The sequence below is a fragment of the Rhineura floridana genome, chromosome 16 (genome assembly GCF_030035675.1).
Source record: "Rhineura floridana isolate rRhiFlo1 chromosome 16, rRhiFlo1.hap2, whole genome shotgun sequence".
Taxonomy (NCBI): Eukaryota; Metazoa; Chordata; class Lepidosauria; order Squamata; family Rhineuridae; genus Rhineura; species Rhineura floridana.
Genome location: NC_084495.1, coordinates 25,313,384 through 25,332,042, shown reverse-complemented (window position 1 = coordinate 25,332,042; position 18,659 = coordinate 25,313,384). Strand labels below are relative to the sequence as shown.

Below are 18,659 nucleotides of genomic sequence, written 5' to 3'. Positions count from 1 at the left end.
TTGCTGTGTAATAGAATTATAACCGGGTGGAGTGTGTCCAGTCCTGGTCTACTAGTGATATGTAAAGGAACCATGGAGAGCTAGGAGATGGGTGTCCCTACCTTTTTGGGGGGGGGAAGGGGAATGGATTTGATGGGCCATCGTGGGAGTTGGTGTTGAGTTAGGTGGCATGTGGTACAACTTGTGAGCCAGTAGGAGCAGTCCAGATGTTGTCTCCCCATAAACTTACTGGTTGACTATAGGCAAGCTATCATTGTCTCAACCTCAACTCTATCTGCATTATGGACATGATAGTGCTGACCTACTTCATGCGGCTGCTTTGATTTCTGCTTTCTCCAGCTGTTTTCTTCTTTCCCTAGGCTATTGTCGTTCAGATGTTTTGGATCACAACTCCCACAATTCCTGCAAGCTGGGGGTTGGAGTCCAGCAACATCTGGAGAGCACCAGATTGGAGAAGACTGGATTTGTGAGCAATGAAGTGTTTTTCATGCTTGGAATGTGCTGCATGAATGCACAAGGACACAGTGAGACTAGGTGACAACTTCTTAAACTCTTCACCAGATTTGCCATATGTTTGTTGAGTGATGCCATGGTCTGCAGTAAAGAAGCACTGCGATGTCTCTTCTAACTTAAAGTGCAAAAAGAAATAAAGCCCATGTTACTTGAGTTTTACACTGTGATGATGGGTGGGGTGAGATCGGCAAGTAGCTTGTTGTGCTTGAGGGGACATGTTAAACATTACGGGTTGCATCTATTACAAGATTTCTGTAACTCAGCAAATATGTCCAGTGGTCAATTATGTAATTAGCATAGTTCTATAACTAGACATATTTCAGCAAAATCAATAAAGCAGCCATTGTGTGTGCTAATTAAATACAGATCATTACAACCCCGATGGTTGATGAAAACTACATGGCTAGCGGGTGAGATGAGTTCGTAAAAGTCTGAGGTTATCTCCAGTTCATAGTAAGCAGCAGGTCAAAACTGGTGAATGTGAATGGGTAGGGCTGGTCTTCAGGGGGGAAAGATTACAGTGCCTAGAAAAAAGAAAAGCTGCTGATTCAGCTGCTGTTAAGCAATAATCTTGGGTTTGTACAGTGTATTTAAAAGGGGTCAGACCCTTAGAAGGAAAATGGATAAAAAAAGCTGTTCAGGATGTTTAATTCTGGTTTCCAGGCCTCTAACCAGAAATTAAGTATAAGTGTGTTGTGTAAATCATTGAAGTCAGTTCTGGTGTCAGCATCTGACACAGTGGGGGAAATGCTGTGACTGCTGCAGCTGACACTTCCCTCCTTCATCTTAAATAATATTTCAGTTTTAATATGACCCAATGTTGTAAGGAACGTTACTGCACCAAGTGGCTGCAGCTGCTGCTAATGCCTTTGCCCCATCCCCCCACATACATAGGGATGGGGGGGTTGATTCAGTTCACATTTAAAGGCAAATCTACCTAACTGGCACTGTTCCAAAACAATACGTGGAGCGAAACGCAGCCCTCATTTGAAATTTGTACTTCTTAATATTTTGCAATGCAGTTCTCCAGCCAAGTAACGTGTAAAAAAAATGCATATATTTAGGTTGAAATAAGCATGGAAATGCATATTTTAGTGAAAATAGCATATCAAATGCATTATGTTAGGGAAAATTGCTTTACAAAAATGTAAAGCAAAATTGCATACAAAAATGTGCATGTTAGGAGAAATTCATAGTAAAAAGCTGATGAATTTTTGTGGGGACTTTTTCAAGGTTAAACTAAGGGGACAAATTCATTCAAAAAGTCTGACACATTTCAGACCACAGATGGCTGTTCTTCAAGTTATTGTCTAATGGATAGACAAGTCTTCAGATACATCAAAATAACAAATAGCTGAAAAATTGTCACTTTTTTTGAGACTTATGCATTGTAGTCAAATCTGTCTTTCCAATTTATATAGTCAAAACTAGGGGTAGGTGAGAACTTTGATTTAGGTCGCATTTCAAACCGAATTTATCAAATTCGCATTTTCCAAAACAATACAAGAACCAAAACACAGTCATCCTTCAAAATTTGCACTTCTTCAAATTTTGCGATGCAGTTCGCCAGCCAACCAAAGTTTACAAAAAATACATATATTATGGGAAAGTTTGCATAAAATTAAATATGAGTGATAACAGCATGAAAAAATGATTATGTGATGAGAAATGGCTTGAAAAAATGTGTGCATTAGTCAAAACTCCTTACAAAAATGTGTTGTTTGAAGAAAATCATACTGAAATGCTGGATAATTTTTTGATTTTTTTTTTAAAAAAAACAAATTGCTGCAGAAATGTGAAGAACTGAATTTAAGATTGAAAAAATGAGAAACTGGAAGAACCAAACTGACAGATCTTTTCATCCTTAGTCAAAGCATTTCAACCCACAGGTAGCCAATGGAACAACCCTGCAGATGTTGCTGAACTACAGTTACAACCCTCCAGATTTTGCTGATCATCCTGGTCATGTTAACTGGGGTTGATGAAGAGTGTTGGCTACTCCTGTCTTAACCCACCTCCCATTGCCCCTTAAGAACATAAGAAGATCAGGCCAGTGGCCCACCTAGTACAGCATTCTGTTTTTATTTTTAATTTGATTTATATCCCGCCCTTCCTCCCAGCAGGAGCCCAAACAGATGCTTTCCCTATTTTAACACTCACTTTTCATTTTTCTGAAAGTTACTTTATTGTATTGTTAAAAAAACCTCTGTAACAAAAACGTTTTGAAAATGCTATAATTGGATATTACAAAGCACATGTATATATCGCTGAGACATCAGTAATGAATAAAAATGGAATGTAAATGTCAGCAAGGTTTCAAAAGCTACAAAACTTGCATCTAAATTCATAATATTCTTGGCCATAATAGTTGTGACGTCTTCTTTTAGGAGAAGGGTTTTGTGTGTGAAAAAGAAGACATTAATTATCTGGCATGAAACAAATCTTGATCTGTATATTGACTTAATATAATGTGGTGCTCTCCAGATGTTGCTGGATTACAACACACAACAACCATAGCATGACATGTCATGGCAGAATATTAAGTTGCCTCCATCATGTATCCTCCCAGTGGGATCTCAGAAGCATGCCCTGTGCCAAGCTGGGGTCTAACACTGGAGAATGCCCAAGTTGGGGCAAGCATTCCTACAGCAAGGGATTTCAGAATGGAAAATCAGATCCTTTCTCTGCTACCATGTCAACACCTCTTGCTTGCTGTAAACCAATAAAGTTGTAGCCTGTTTCAACCCATAAACACTGTTGGCTGTATTTACTCCCATGGCTGATGAGGGGCCAGATCCTGCTACTGCACAACATGACACTTCATGGTTGAATGTGAAATTGTTGTCAGATTTTCTTTCTGTTTTGTTTTGCAACTTTACAAAACCCAGAGCTTGTGTGTACGTTTTCCTTTCCCCAGGGGCCCAGATGGCAAGGTGTGTGTTTGTTTGTTTTTAAGAAAATTGCACCATTACTTGCCATATATAGAATTCGAGGGATGATAGACCAGGAATCCAGAGATCCTCCACCGCCCCTTAGGTAGATTTTGTTTCAGCACAGACATTTGCATAGCAGACTACAAAGCTAAAATAATGACAAAATTCCTTTTTAAAATAGGAGGTACAAGTAAGACATTCATTCATTGGCGATCACTCATGACTGAGTAAGATTGTCTTCCAAGATAAGGTGTTTAACTGTAGGTCTGTAAGTGACTGTGGAGGCCAATCCACACAGATCCACACACCTTTCCATAGTGAGGACATAAATTTCCAGATGGAAGACAGTCGCAATGAGGATTTGCTTGACATGCGTTCTGCTTAGCTCGTTTGTCCCTTTTGCTCTGTACTTGTGCTTCTTCAAAGTCCATAGCACCTTTGATAATAGCTGTCCTGCAATTGGGACGCTCATGGGCCAAAACTTTCCAGTTCTTGATGCTCATGTTACATTTTTTAAGATTATCTTTAAGAACATCTTTAAACCTCTTTTGCTATCCACCGATATTCCATTTTCCATCTTCAAGTTGGAAAGTAAAGTAGCTGCTTTGGAAGATGGTAATCTGGCATTCGACCAACATGGCTGGTCCAGCAAAGTTGATGTTGAAGGATCATTGTTTCAACACTGATGATCTTTGCTTCTTCCAAAATGCTAACATTACTTTTTGCTTTCAGCCTACTGAGATTAAAATGCTTTCCATCTGTTTGATATATGATTTCCACACTAGTAGGAAGTTTCCCCTCAATAAGGTGTAGAATCATAGCAATGAAAATAGCAAATAAGGTCGAAGCCATGATGCATCTCTATTTTATGCCTGATCTGACTCTGAATGGATCTCTCTGAAAGCCTTTGTTATCCATAATTGTTGCCGTCATGTTGTCATGAAGGAGTTGCAAAATATTCACAAATTTATCAGGGTATCCAATTTTCAAAAGGATCATCCAGAGAGCAGTTCAATTCACAGTATCAAAGGCCTTAGTCATATCAATAAACACCATATATAAAGATCGGCATTTTTCTTGAAGTGTGGGAAAGTGAAGATCATGTCTACTGTCCCCCTGGAGAAGCAGAAACCATGTTTGGATTCGGGGAGGATGTCTTCTAAGATAGGTAGGAGGCAGTTTGCGAGGATTACTTGTAAGGATTTTACCTGCGGTAGCAAGAACAGAAATGCCTTGATAGTTCCCACAATCTGTTCTATCGCCCTTCTTAAAAAGAGTGATAATTATGGCATCCTTAAAGTCTTCTGGGATCTCCTCCCTGATCAAGATCTTTTTGATGAGTTTATGAAATTGTGTAAGTTCAGGCCCACCTTCTTTAAAGACTTCAGCAGCAATCCCATCAGGTCCACTAGCTTTGTTATTCTTCATTTGATTGATGGCTTTACTGACTTCATCCAAATTAGGGGATACTGCAAGCTCTAGTTTGTTGTTGCAAGTAAGACATATTCAAGGTAGCAATAGGTATTATGAATTTTCATGTTAATACACTTGTTAACATTTCAGATTTAATTTTTATTCATTACTGATATTGTGACGTGATGGATACTCTTTTTATTATGACTTAACAAATTGAAACATTTTTCATTCTAAAACCTAGGGTTAGCCAATGTGGTTGCCTCTAGATGTTACAAACTCCCAACTTCTATCAGTCTTGACCATTGGCCATGATGGCTGGAGCTGATGGGAGTTGTAGTCCACAACTTCTGGAGGGCCCCACATTGATGATTCCTGCTATAAGCTATATGTCCAGCCCTATACATGTGTAATCAGAAGTGCATCCTATTGAGTCCAGCTGTGTTTACTCCCAGGTAAGTTGGTATAGGATTGTAACCTTCAGGCTTTTTCATTGAAAGAATCTATAACTAACCAATAGAGCCACCTGCAACCCAAACTGCCTTCTTCTTTGTTTAATCCGTGTCACCTTATGTTGAACTTTGTCTGCCCTAGTTATACACTGTTCTTGAATTGTGATCATTTTGTAATTTTGCTCTTGGTGCATTACATGACCAGTGAACAGAGTTCCTTGATCCTTAGCAGGGATGGAGGATAAATTTGATTCAGTTCACATTTAAAGCCACATTTATCAAATTTGCACTTTCTGAAACAGTATGAGTACTGAAACACAGTCATTCTTCAAAATTTGCACTTATTCAAATTTTGTGATGCAGTTCTCCAACCAAACAATATTTACAAAAATGTGTATATAAAGGAAAGTGTGCATAAAATATATATGCATTAGTGAAAACAACATACAAAAAAGGAATATATTAGGAGAAAATCCCTCAAAAATGTGTACATTAGTTAAAACTGCATAAAAACAAATGTGTTTATTGGGATAAATTCACACTAAAATCCTAAGAGATTTTCATTAGGATGTTTTAAATAAAAAAATTAAATTGTTGCAGAAATGTGGAGAATTGGAATTAAGACTGGAAAAATGAAAAACGGAGAGAACCAAAACTGACAGAGCCATCCATCCCTAATGTCTAGATCATGTGGCATGAACTTTTTCTCATGCCATATGTAGCTGAGAGAGGCTGTGTGGAATATCTCTTTTTTAAACTTGACTTGGTGGTGGTGGGAGATGACAAAGCATCCATTGGATACGCTGCAGGTGCTCTTTGGGATGGGAAGTTATAAAAGATTATCCACTTGGAGCAGAGCTACGTGATTGGTAGAATCGCAGGGCACATCTCTTTCCATTACCAGGACTTAACAAACACTTGGATACACAAAGAGAGAATAAATGAATGGAAGTGAACAATATCACAATTATCAGAGCGGATTCTTTCCTCTGCCCACACTAGTTGAGAAAGTAGCCAACACATATGGAAATCAGGCATCATGCTAAAACAGTGGTGGGGAATCTTGGGCCCAATAAACTAAATGTAGCCCTTCAGACATCTCTGTCTGGCTCTTAGGACTCTCTCCAGGCCCCACCCCTCACTGGCCCTGCTCTACAGCTTCCTCAAGTGCTTTTGAATGTGTCCTTCAACTGAGATGAAGCCTCTCAACTGTCCAGCCATGCGACAATTTCCTGGACGACCAGGCATGGCATGATGTGGGGGGAGTTATTGCCCACAATATTTAGGATTATGTCTTGTAAACAGCAACCCCATATCTTACTTTTGCACCTGGGCGAGAATGACCTAGTGCAGCGTCCTGGTTTGGACTTGCTTTGCAAGGTCAGGCAAGATCTTAGTTTGATTGGGCGTACACATCCAAACCTGATTATAGTGTGGTCGGATATACTCGAACGTAGAGTCTTAAGGGGGGTTATTCATCCCAATAGGACAGATCACTATCAGCTCTACACCTTCCTCAAGTGCTTTTGAATGTGTCCTTCAACTGTGATGAAGCCTCTGGCCCGCCTGGATGGAGAGAGCTGTGTGTGGTGGTGTTAGAAACCTCTGAGGTTTGGACCTCCGAACCCCCTGAGTGTGGCTGCAATGTAGCCTACAATACAAAGCTAAGCCTCACATCCATTGTTGCTAAAGTCTCTCTAGAAAATTGCTTTCCCCCCTGAAATGTACCACTTCAGACTGTATGCTTGAGCACTGCTCGCCCATATAAAACCTTGTTGTCCATTGGCTTAACCTCCCTGCCATGCATGTTGGTATTCTGTGTACACAAACAAGTTTTGAAATGTTCAGTGGGGCACTTGTACATCTCCCATATTCTGAAGGAAGTGGTACAGTTAAGCAAAAGCTGCACCTTCTTGATTCCTGCAATGGAACAGTGCTATGGTAAGTCTCTTCCATCTCCAAGGTTCTGCAAATGTTATGCAATATTGAATTCTACTGAACAATGTGCTGCATTTGAAAATGAAGGGGGGCAGGTGGGGGTGGGAACTGGCTACTACCCTATCTTTAATCTTCATTATTTTCCTTGCCATCACCAGAGGAGGAAATAATGTTAATTTGGAACATGTCATCTGTATCTTACAAACGGGTGACAATTTTATATAATGAGCCATAATGGTGACAAAACACCCTCTCTAATCTTATGAGGAAACACTGTGTCACCCCCCCCAATTATCTGTCTCATCATTGAATATAGCAAGAGATGTAGGATGCACAACAAACTGCAGGAGAGAAAGCAAAGGCTTGAATTCTTTCAAATTCACCTCTTGGTACATTTGTCTCACCCAGCCTTTCCCAACCAGTGTGCCTCCAGATGTTGTTGGACCACAAATCCCATCTTTCCTGACCATTGGCAATGCTGGCTGAGGCGGATGGGAGTTGTGGTCCAACAACATCTGGAGGCACACTGGTTGGGAAAGGCTGGCCTAACCCCATTGAATAAGAACTTTGGCCCAGTACCTCAATGTAGAAGGGCATAAGAAGAGTCCAGTGGATGAGGCCAAAGGCCCACCTAGTCCAGCATTCTGTCCTTACAGTGGCCAAGCAGATGCCTAGGGGAAGATTACAAGCAGGATGTGCGAGTTCAATGTCGCTCTCGTTCATGATCTCATTTGTGAGAGCCAGTATGGTGTCGTGGTTAGAGTGTCAGACTAGGACCTGGGAGACCAGAGTTCAAATCCCCACTTGGCTATGAAGCTCACTGGGTAGCCTTGGGCCAGTCATTGCCTCTCAGCCTAACCTACCTCACTGGGTGGCTATGAAGATAAAATATGGATGGGGAGAACCATGTATTCCACCTTGAGTTCCTTGGAAATAATAATAGTAATAATCCCCAGCACCTGGTATTCAGAGGCATACTACCTCTGTTACTGGCTATAGTACACAGCCATTATGACTAGCAGCCATTGATAGACTTGTCATAAATTTTGTCTCTAATTCTCTTTTAAAATTGCCCAAGATGGTGACCATTGCTACATCCTGTGATGGGGAACTCCATGGCTTAAATATGTGCTGTATGAAGAAGTACTTTCTTTTAGTCTGTCCTGAATATCCCAACAACAGTCAGCTTCTTTGGATGACCCCAGGCTCTAGTGTTACGAGAGAGGGATCTTTTACCTATGTCTTCTTGTTTCCAACGGGGCTGTGTTGAACCCATCGTATGCTTGGTGCCTGCTAAGTCATAAGAGTTTCTGCATTTTTGGTGAGCTAGGTAGCAATGATGCCTGAACCATATCAACCTATCTCTGACTTCCACAGACTTCAATGGTTCAAGTCCAGAGTTTGTGGAAGATGCCGCTTGGAGATGGACAGATTTTTGGATATGTGAGGGTTATGGATGAGTAGAGGCCAAGTATGTGTGTGCTTTGAGGTATAAGATAAGGGATCAGTTGAGAGGGTTTTCTCTTATTAGTAAAACTCCCTTTAGAGAAAAGGATGGGATGATGCATGTGAAAGGGAAAGAAAATATTGTAAAATCTGATTCCTTGTACTTGAATGCCAGGAAGATGGTATAAGTGGTTATAGGCCCATCCACACCTAACCACAAAATCCATGTTTTCTATATTTGGTTGGTGGCCTCGAGTTCCATACATGTCCTGTTTGTGATTGGATTTATATTGTGAAAACCCGATTTTCAACCATCCATACATGTGGCCTTTTTTTTTTGTCTAAATCACTTTAGTATTGGCCACTCTCCTAAGTCCACCCCTTTTCAGTGATTGATCCATAACGATTGTTTGCGTTTCACATTTTTTCAGAAGAACACAGATACATATATCTTTTTTTAATTCCCATGCATTCACGGGTTTGTGGATGTGCAAAAGGGCAAAGTTAATGGACCCACACACACACAAGCGCAAGCAAAATAAACATCTGGGCTGTTACATATAACATGGTGCATACTAAAGATGGGAGCTGCTGGTTATTACCGATTCCACTGAATTTGTTGAACTGGGAGGCAAATCCCTTTCCGTGTTCAGTTGTTTCCCACTATCTCCTGCTGTTCCCATTTTGAAAGGTTTTTCCTTCTGCCCAGTGCACCTACCAAATCTCCTCTTCATGCCTCCTCCTCTCATATTGTTTTAGATCTTCCGGCGCCCACCATGGGACAAAGCAACAGATCATCTGTCTTTCAGTTTCAACTTAGCCAAGGGAGGACCCAGATTAGTCAGTTTCAGTCTTGGAGGGAAAGAATGCAACTTACAGTGTGTGTGCTCACTCATGCACACACACACACACAGAGGGATCTGGCTGCCTGGTTCTTTGGTTTGTTTGGCTCCCCCTCCCATCCCCATCAGCTGTTGGGCAGGAAAAGAGAGGCTTCACCTGCTGCTGGATCAGCTGCAAGATCAATGCCACATTAAAGTACTAGAGCTTGCTGTTCTCCCCTCTCTTTCCCCCTATCAGCCCAAGGAAGCTCAGTTAAACCTTCCTCCTTTAAACTCTGTGTTTTCAATGAATTGTTTGCATAATATCACAAAATAGCTTTTAAGTGAAAGTATTATTCATTAAACATTTGATTTTACATTTGATTGCAAAATGGTGGTTTTTTAAAAACAAAACAAAACAGACCAATGCAATACAGTTACAGGAGCCAGAAGGAGGAAGTACCCCAGTTCAATACCAGAAGCAGGAATAGACTGTAGGCAGGAAGGAGGAGGTGTGGACAGAGGATGGATCCAACGTCTTTACCGGAAATACAACTGGCTGTTGGGAGGAAGGAGACAGGGGGCTTGGCATATGACAGAGGAACACTCATGGACCACCTATTGCAGGAAAGTCTGTGACATTGCATCCGAGCGCATGGACATTAATGCGATTGATTATAAATACAGGAAAGCGTATTGGTTTTTCAGTGGTATTTCTAATGCAGATTTGTGAATGCAAAAATCCATACTAGTTTGCAGTGTCATATGGACGACAATGAATTGAGGACACAAAGCAATAACATTGCAGATTATACAGTTGTATGGGCAGGCCCTTTGTCTCTCCCTATAGCTGAGTGTGCATTTGTGTGCATAATTTTCATTGTTCCCCCTTTCATTGTAGAAATGTGGGATTTTTTCACTCTACTGTGTGCTTATTCTGTCTTGATTTTTTTTTTAAAGAAAAGTTTGAAGTCTAGGGTTATAGGGAATATTTTTGGTGATTTATTCTAAGTATGGAATCTATACAAGTATGTTAGTTAACACCTGTGGAATGAATTATGTGATCATTGCCACCATGTTTACATACATGCATACGTACACATACATAATCATTTTATTTGTTTTAGCAATATGCCATTACAAACATAGACCAGTCAAAGCTGAGACACAAATTTAGCTCTTAATTTCCTGGCTGCCAGCACAAATAAGGAAATACACATTAAGATATAATTTTCCTTGCAAAAGGCACACAAACTCACTTGGTGGAACAAAATCCCCCCCCCCTAACTCAGACAGATATTTCTCATGAGTATCTTTGTATAACGGTCAGTGGGTAATATAATGAACAACATCCTCTATAGCTGTTTTACAAAGCACAGAAAACCAGTGTTCTAAGGTAAGTTTCTTATAGCGACCATTGAGAAGAGTGGAAGGCATGACATTAAACCTAAACTCAGTAAAGGCAATTCTGCATGGAGCTAAAGTAATTGCCTCTAAATAGCTATCTTTCTGGTGATCTGTTTTAAAGCAGAGGTACTGCCTTGAAAATCTTGAAGAATGGATAGTTAGCATATCAGTTAAAGAAGCTCTCCTATATGCAAACAGCTTTAACTGTAATTTAGGAAAAGACAGTAACTGAATCTCAGTCAACTCACTATCAAGTTCTCTGACAAGTGTATGTAAAGCGGCAACTCACTTTTGAGCATTTAAAGGTGAGCATAAGCTATGGACACCAGGTGAGAGGGTGGCAAAGCTAATATTCTGTTCTGAAAATTTAGCAGTCGAACCTGTATTCTGGCCTGAACCGAAGGTCAACCCATTTCTGCACGAACATGTGCAGCTGGAGTACCAACAGGTAGGCCAAAAACTTTCTTTAAAAAGGAGCTTTGAACCTTCTCCACCTCATGACCTAATGAATAGCTAAGACCCCAAAGACCTCATATAACAGAGGGGACAACTTCAGCTAAGAAAATATTTAGAGCTGAAACAACCAATTTCCCACCCTTAGTGGAAAAGAATATCAAAATAGCTCCAACAAGATGTCTTGCCACCATGTAAATATAGTTTTGTTTTCTGGACTTTATGGGGGGACGGTTGCTAAAAATAGGATGTATAAATCCATGCTGTGCAAGGTAGCTTGGGGTGTATATAGATGATTCCTGTAATAATGGGAGAGAATATTGACTCAGTTCACATTTCAAGGGGAATCTATCAAATTTTCAGTTTCCGAAACAATATGATAAATGAAACATAGCGATCCTACACAATTCACACTTACTCCAATTTTGTGATAGAGTTCTCCATCCAACCAAGGTTTACAATAATGCATATATTAGGGGAAAGTATGAGTAAAAATGAATATATTAGTGAAAATGGCATACAAAATGCATTATATTAGGGGAAATTGCTTGTGAAAATGTGTACATAAGTCAAAAGTCATACAAAAATGAGTTTATTAGGAGAGATTCATACTGACATGCTGATGGGTATTTTAAAAATTGCAAATTGCTGCAGAAATGTGGAGAATTGAATTTAAGACTGGAAAAATGAGAAACTGAGAGAACAGAAATTAACAAATCCTTCCATCCCTATTCCTTAGTGAGCTTATTGTGGAGAAGTCCACTTACTGCTGAAGATTGAGCTTGGGGGACCTGTTCTATATTAGAACCCAGAATTTTCTGGGGCTGATTGGCTGTCCCTTTTGCTAGTTAGGAATCAACTCCCTGCCTCTTTCTTTAACCCAGGTTATGCACAACACTGATTGGCTGATTTTCATCTTTGTCATGAAAATGCTACTTCCTACCTGAACAGTCTTCAGAATTCAAATGGTGGTGACGGTAGCTTTTTTATGAAAACTGTCACAAATGTTAGCACAAATATTTATTTAATTAATTAATTAATTTATATCCCGCCCTTCCTCCCAGTAGAAGTTCACTTAGAACACTATTCTAACTTTGTGGGCTGGGAAGGTTAAAACCAACAGCATGATTGAAGCTGGTTCGACATCCTTTCAGGCTTGTGTATGGAATGGCTGAGTCATTGAATATGGGAAGCTGAGCTGTTCCCACAGCTGGCAAAAATGTTTCTCATTTGAAGGGATATCTGTACATTGCCTGACTGAGCAGGGAATTTGGATCTCTGAACATAGAAATCTCCAATACAATACTTTGTCATGATAACAGCCATCATCATACTTGAGTTTCAGAGAATTTAAGGAATCGGTGGATAGAGCAAGAAAGACCTGGTCATATTACATAAATTCCCATATGATTATACCACAGCAGGGACCTCTGCACTAGGGAAGGGAGAGAGTATCTGCTAAATTGGTCTTAGTACTAGATTCCGACTGAATTTGACAGTCTGCTATGTTTTTTGGACCAATTTCTTGCGGCGGGTTACAGCTGTAATCGGCACGGATTTTTTGCAGTGGGCCATGACTGTAATCAGCATGGATTTTTATTTTATTTCCCCCCAGTTTTACATAATTATCTTAGTAATTTCATCTAAGTTGATGCATTCATAACAGTGTGTTGTTGGTGCTATGTACCTTCAAGTCGATTACGACTTATGGTGACCCTATGAATCAGCAACCTCCAATAGCATCTGTTATAATCTGTTCAAATCTTGGAAGTTCAGGTCTGTGACTTCCTTTATCATTCCATCTCTTGTTTGGCCTTCCTCTTTTTCGACTCCCTTCTGTTTTTCCCAGCATTATTGTCTTTTCTAGTGAATCATGTCTTTTCATGATGTGGCCAAAGTATGATAACCTCAGTTTCATCATTTTAGCTTCTAGTGATAATTCTGGTTGCGTTTGTTCGAACACCTAATTATTTGTCCTTTTTGCGGTCTATGTTAACCACAAGCTCTCCTCCAACATCACATTTCAAATGAGTTGATTTTTCTCTTACCCCCTTTTTTCACTGTCCAACTTTCACATCCATACATAGAGATCGGGAATACCATGGTCTAAATGATCATGACTTTAGTGTTCAGTGATACATCTTTGCATTTGAGGACCTTTTCTAGTTCTCTCATAGCTGCCCTCCCGAGTCCTAGCCTTCTTCTAATTTCTTGACTATTGTCTTCATTTTGGTTAATGACTGTGCCAAGGTATTGATAATCCTTGACAAGTTCAATGTCCTTATTGACAACTTTAAAGTTACATAAATCTTCTGTTATCATTACTTTAGTCTTCTTGATGTTCAGATGTAGTCCTGCTTTTGTGCTTTCCTCTTTAACTTTCATCAGCATCCATTTCAAATCATTACTGATTTCTGCTAAGAGTATGGTATCATCTGCATATCTTAAATTATTGATATTTCCCCCTCCAATCCCACTTTCCATATGATATGTTCTGTATATAGATTAAACAAATAGGGTGATAAAATACACCCCTATCTCACACCTTTTCCGATTGGGAACCAATTGGTTTCTCCATATTCTGTCCTTACATAGCCTCTTGTCCAGAGTACAGGTTGCACATCAGCATAATCACATGCTGTGGCACCTCCATTTCTTTTAAAATATTCCATAGTTTTTCATGATCTACACAATCAAAGGCTTTGCTGTAATCTATAAAGCACAGGGTGATTTCCTTCTAAAATTCCTTGGTCCTTTCCATCATCCAACTTATGTTTGCAATATGATCTCTGGTACCTCTTCCCTTTCTAATTCCAGCTTGGACATCTGGTGTTTCTCGCTCCATATATGGCAAGAGCCTTTGTTGTAGAATCTTGAGCATTACTTTACTTGCATAGGATATTAAAGCAATAGTTCAATAATTACTGCATTCCCTGGGATCCTCTTTCTTTGGAATTGGGATGTATACTGAACCTTCCATTCTGTGGGCCATTGTTTTCTTTTCCATATTTGTTGACAATGTTTTGTCAAAATTTGGACAGATTCAGTCTCAGTAACTTGTAGCAACAGTGTGTACGTGTGATAAATAGGAAAACATAAACCACGGAAAACACTGTGATCATTTACATAGGCATTTATGTTAAAATTTACTAAAAAAAATTCACAACCAAAAACAACAACAGTGGATCTATTTGGCAAGCACGAAAGCAAATGGTGGATCGTGATGGAACAATGGACTATCGGAACACAAGCGGATCAGAACTAGGCAATGAACCCCATCCCTACTCTGCACTGTAGCTTATCAGACATAGTGGTGACTCCAGACCTGAGGTATTCTGCAATGTGTGTTCATGATCTTTCAGGAAAGTAGCAAAGTATCTTACTCTCTTATCCTCCAAGCTAAGGAGACCTCATTATTTAATATAAAACAGACTAATTCAGCCTTAAAAATAAAGTAGCAATAGGCATTGTGCATAAGTGCTGATGACTGTTTCAGCTTGAGCAGTCCCTTAAAGGTGGTGTGCAAACTCATGTATCTTACAATAATTATCTTACCCTATTGCAGTCTCCCAGAAGCCTTTATAATTGCTTCTCTTCCTTTAAAAATAATGACGAACACCTGCAGTTTTAAAAATACTTGTCGCTGAAGTAGTTAAGTCCACTGGGAGTGTCCTGTTTTAGAAGCTTACTCAGTTGTTTCATAAGACGCTTCTCTTTGTCTTGTGATGCAGGTTGATGAAAACAAGTTGTTTCTTGGGCATATTGGATTATGGGTTTGGAGGGGGAGGCAAAACATATTGTATTGGTTTAATCTCAACTTTTCTGGAAAGAACTTTACATGCCATTTTTGCTTCACAACAACCCTGTGAGGTAGGTCTTGGACTGATAGTGATTTTCTCAGAGCTGCCCAGTGAGGGTTGATTCACAGTTTACGTGTTAAGACTGTTTGACACATATTTTGACCAGTGTTAGTTGTAGTGTTTGGTTGTGAAGTTTTTTTGCTAGTATGTAAAGAGGCATATACAAGGGAATCTGACCTAATCATATGATTTAACATATATCCCAGAATCCCTTGCAGTGTTCTTCAATGCACAACCCAAGTGTTCCACCCAGGGCCCTCTTGTGACATTACAAGAGTTTTGGGGGCATTCCTTTTGAATCATGTGGTGTAGCTGCTGGTGGTGGTGGTGGTGGTGTGTGTGTGTGTTGTGTGTGTGTGTGTGTGTGAAACGTTTGCTCTCAGTCTTGGCTTTGTTTAACTTCTGATGTCCTTCTGTACCTTCTGTAGTCCAAATCTCAGTGCCCATGTAGGGGCATTTTTGTCACACGAGCCCTGAATTGGATCACCCAAAGATGGAGAGTTGTTGGAGAGTAAAAATGGTACACGTAAGAGGGGGAACAAAGGCGGCAAACTGTGTTTGAGAAACGTGCTTCTCCCAGAAAATAAAAATGGACATTCAGTGCAGTTCTAATGCATAGCAAACAAAGGCTTGAATTTCAACAGAACTTGTGCAGAAAAGAAAGCAGACATCTGTAGTGTTGGAGGTTAGCAGGTAGTTGAAGTGAGTCAGCAGCATGGCATCACTGCCAAAAAAAAAAAGTGTGTGTATCAGGGACTGAAAGATCTGTCGATTTCAGTTCTCCCAGTTTCTCATTTTTCTACACTGAATTTCAGTTCTCTTCATTTCTGCAGTGATTTGCAATTTATCTTTGTTTTTGTTTTTTTAAAAAACCTCCTGAAAATTGTTCATCCGTTTAGTGTGTATTTATCCTAATAAACACATGTTCATATGCAGTTTTGACTAATGTACACAGTTTCACATGCACTTTCCCCCTAGTGTAATGCATTTTATGTTATTTTCACTAATATATTCATTTTTATGCACATTTCCCCCTAATATATGCATTTTTGTAAATGTTATTTGGTAATTTGATACATGCAGCTTTACATGTGAGCTGGGTTGAATTTCTGCTCCATCCCTCTTGTGCATATATGCTGCTGCCTTTTTAGGTTTTATTATAAGAGGCTTCCTGTGAAGCCAGCCTTTCTCTAAGGAGCTTGAATGCTGTGACTTTAGGCTGTGCTTTCAGAGGAAGCATTTTCACAATACAGTGTGTGCAGATGTGTTGACCAATTTTTCATAAATTTCTGTTCTGCAGAAGTGCCTGGCTACTTTTGTTTTTACTTTGCATGATGTGTTAACCACATCTAAAAGGAAAACAAAACTAAGTTTTCCTATTGTTACCAATGGCAGGGACTAGTACCTGATCAAGAGTTGATTGATTGCAAATCAAGGGGATTTTTTTTCTTTTTGGAAATCCATGTATTTCTAAGGCAAGCATGTATTTTGGCTTGTTTTCTCCAACAGTTGAAATGTGCTGGTGAACAACTCCACGTAGCCTCTGTACAATCTCTTAAGAACATAATTCACAATTCTTGGAGGAGTGGAAGGAAAGAACATCTCCAAATGTGGCTGACTAATCTCTGAGCCCAAATTATTGTCCTGCCATTGATGCCTTCTTGCATCTTCATTGCACACCCCACAGACCTTTTGTGCTGGAGTTGCACAGCTATATCCTCCTTATAACAAGGAAGCTTTGAATCTGTGTCTCATTCTGTCCACACACGAGAATGCTACGAAGCAAGATCACTTCCTTGGAGGGTCAGGCTAATCCTCTGCACACTTGTTGGGAGTCCCATTGGAACAGGGTGGGATTTGAATTCTGCATAAAACATAGAGGGGGATAAATATCTGTAAGGGTGTGGAATTTTCCAGAGCAAGGGTTGGCACGTGGTTTATTTAAAAGATTTTTTAACCTGCTTTTCAAGGTTTCTAGTTTCCTAAGCAAAATAGCATTGCTCCGGGAGATGGAAAGTAAATATCTGTGATCTTTGGTAGAATCATATCTATCTACAGTTTGAGAACTGAATGCATTGCAAAGCTCAGCAAGTTGGAGGTCATGCAATAGGAGCACAAGTTTGCCTGGTTGGGCTTAATGCAGCCCCCTCCCAACCATTTTGGGTCTGGGAGCACATTTACAAACAGTAGAAACCATTGTGGGCAGCACACCAAGCACACACTGCAATCTATTATATTGAAAACAATAGACGGCTTCTCTCCAGCCTAATTTTAGGGGGAGGGAGGTGACCTTGTTTGCACCAGCGAAAGCCTCTTTGGATGCATGCACATCCATGGGCATTGCATTGGCAGCCCTTGGCTTAATGGATGAGTCTGGTAAGATACAGGATGGCATCTTATGCGATGACGTGCTGGTCTTCCTTCTTTACAGAGAAGGTCTAACAGACCCAATGACTGGGGGGAACATGGTCCCTGTGCAGCTCCTTGGAGCTCTTGGCAGCCTGTGTCCAGTAGCCTCTGTTTAACAATGAATTTGGCACTTTCTAGGTCCAAAGATAGCAGATTAGAAGGTGAAAAACCTACTGAAGTTACTTTTTCCACCACAGCCTTCATCCACAGAGATTCAAAATAATCTGACATTGCTTGGGAAGCCAAGGAAGTGGGAGTAAACACAAGGCCAAAGCGTAACCAGGAGTGAATAGAATAAATCCATGCCAGACAACTCCATGGCTGTGCAATGCATTGAGACATTGAAAAATATCTTATTTCTTGCTGTAATCTGTTCATTCTTAATGTACCTTACAGTTGATGCTGAGGATGCATTATGCCCGTGGTTTTCTATCCTAAAGTAGAAAACTGAATATTCATAACTGGTATGCACAATTGATTGGAGTTGCATGACACTCTGGATAAAGCAGGTGATATTTGACACCCAAACAAACCCCTGTACTTATTGTAGAGTTTTGGATTTGCTTATGACACTGGCATATTTGTTCTTATGATAAAGAGTATAATCTATGGACTCTTATGAATGTCTTCCCAGGTTAAAAGAAATTAGTCTGCACAAATACTAACAGCAAAAGAAGCCATATGAAATTAAACCAACCTCCAATGTATTCAAGGTGACAATAGCTTCTCAAGCTATAGTCATCCTGGGAGAACCTAGAAAGGCTACAGTCGTGGGCCTTTCCTATTATTTTTAATACCTGTTCCAATGCTTTGTCCTTTTGGATTGGATGCGTCAGTTGTGGGTCTGTTGTATCAGGTTTGGCTCACAGTCTCAGTAATGATTCTGTCAGCCATTGTAATTAGTGGAGAATTTTTGAACCCTTTGCATTGTAATTGTCAGCTGGAATGGCTTCTAATTATCCACCTCCATCACCACCCTTAAAAATCATAAGCTTTGGAAGAACTGAATATGCT

The 18,659-nt window shown here is 39.9% G+C and overlaps 1 protein-coding gene across 1 annotated transcript in view; it reads left to right on the top strand.

Moving 5' to 3' along the window:
* The first annotated feature begins 427 nt into the window (after positions 1-427).
* LOC133371308 (protocadherin-11 X-linked-like) overlaps positions 428-18,659 on the top strand; it is a 124,210-nt gene continuing 105,978 nt past the window's right edge. The window contains exon 1 of the mRNA XM_061598574.1: positions 428-534. Within this exon, the coding sequence (XP_061454558.1) occupies positions 510-534 (25 nt within the window). The 5' untranslated portion in view covers positions 428-509. The remainder of the gene's footprint in view (positions 535-18,659) is intronic.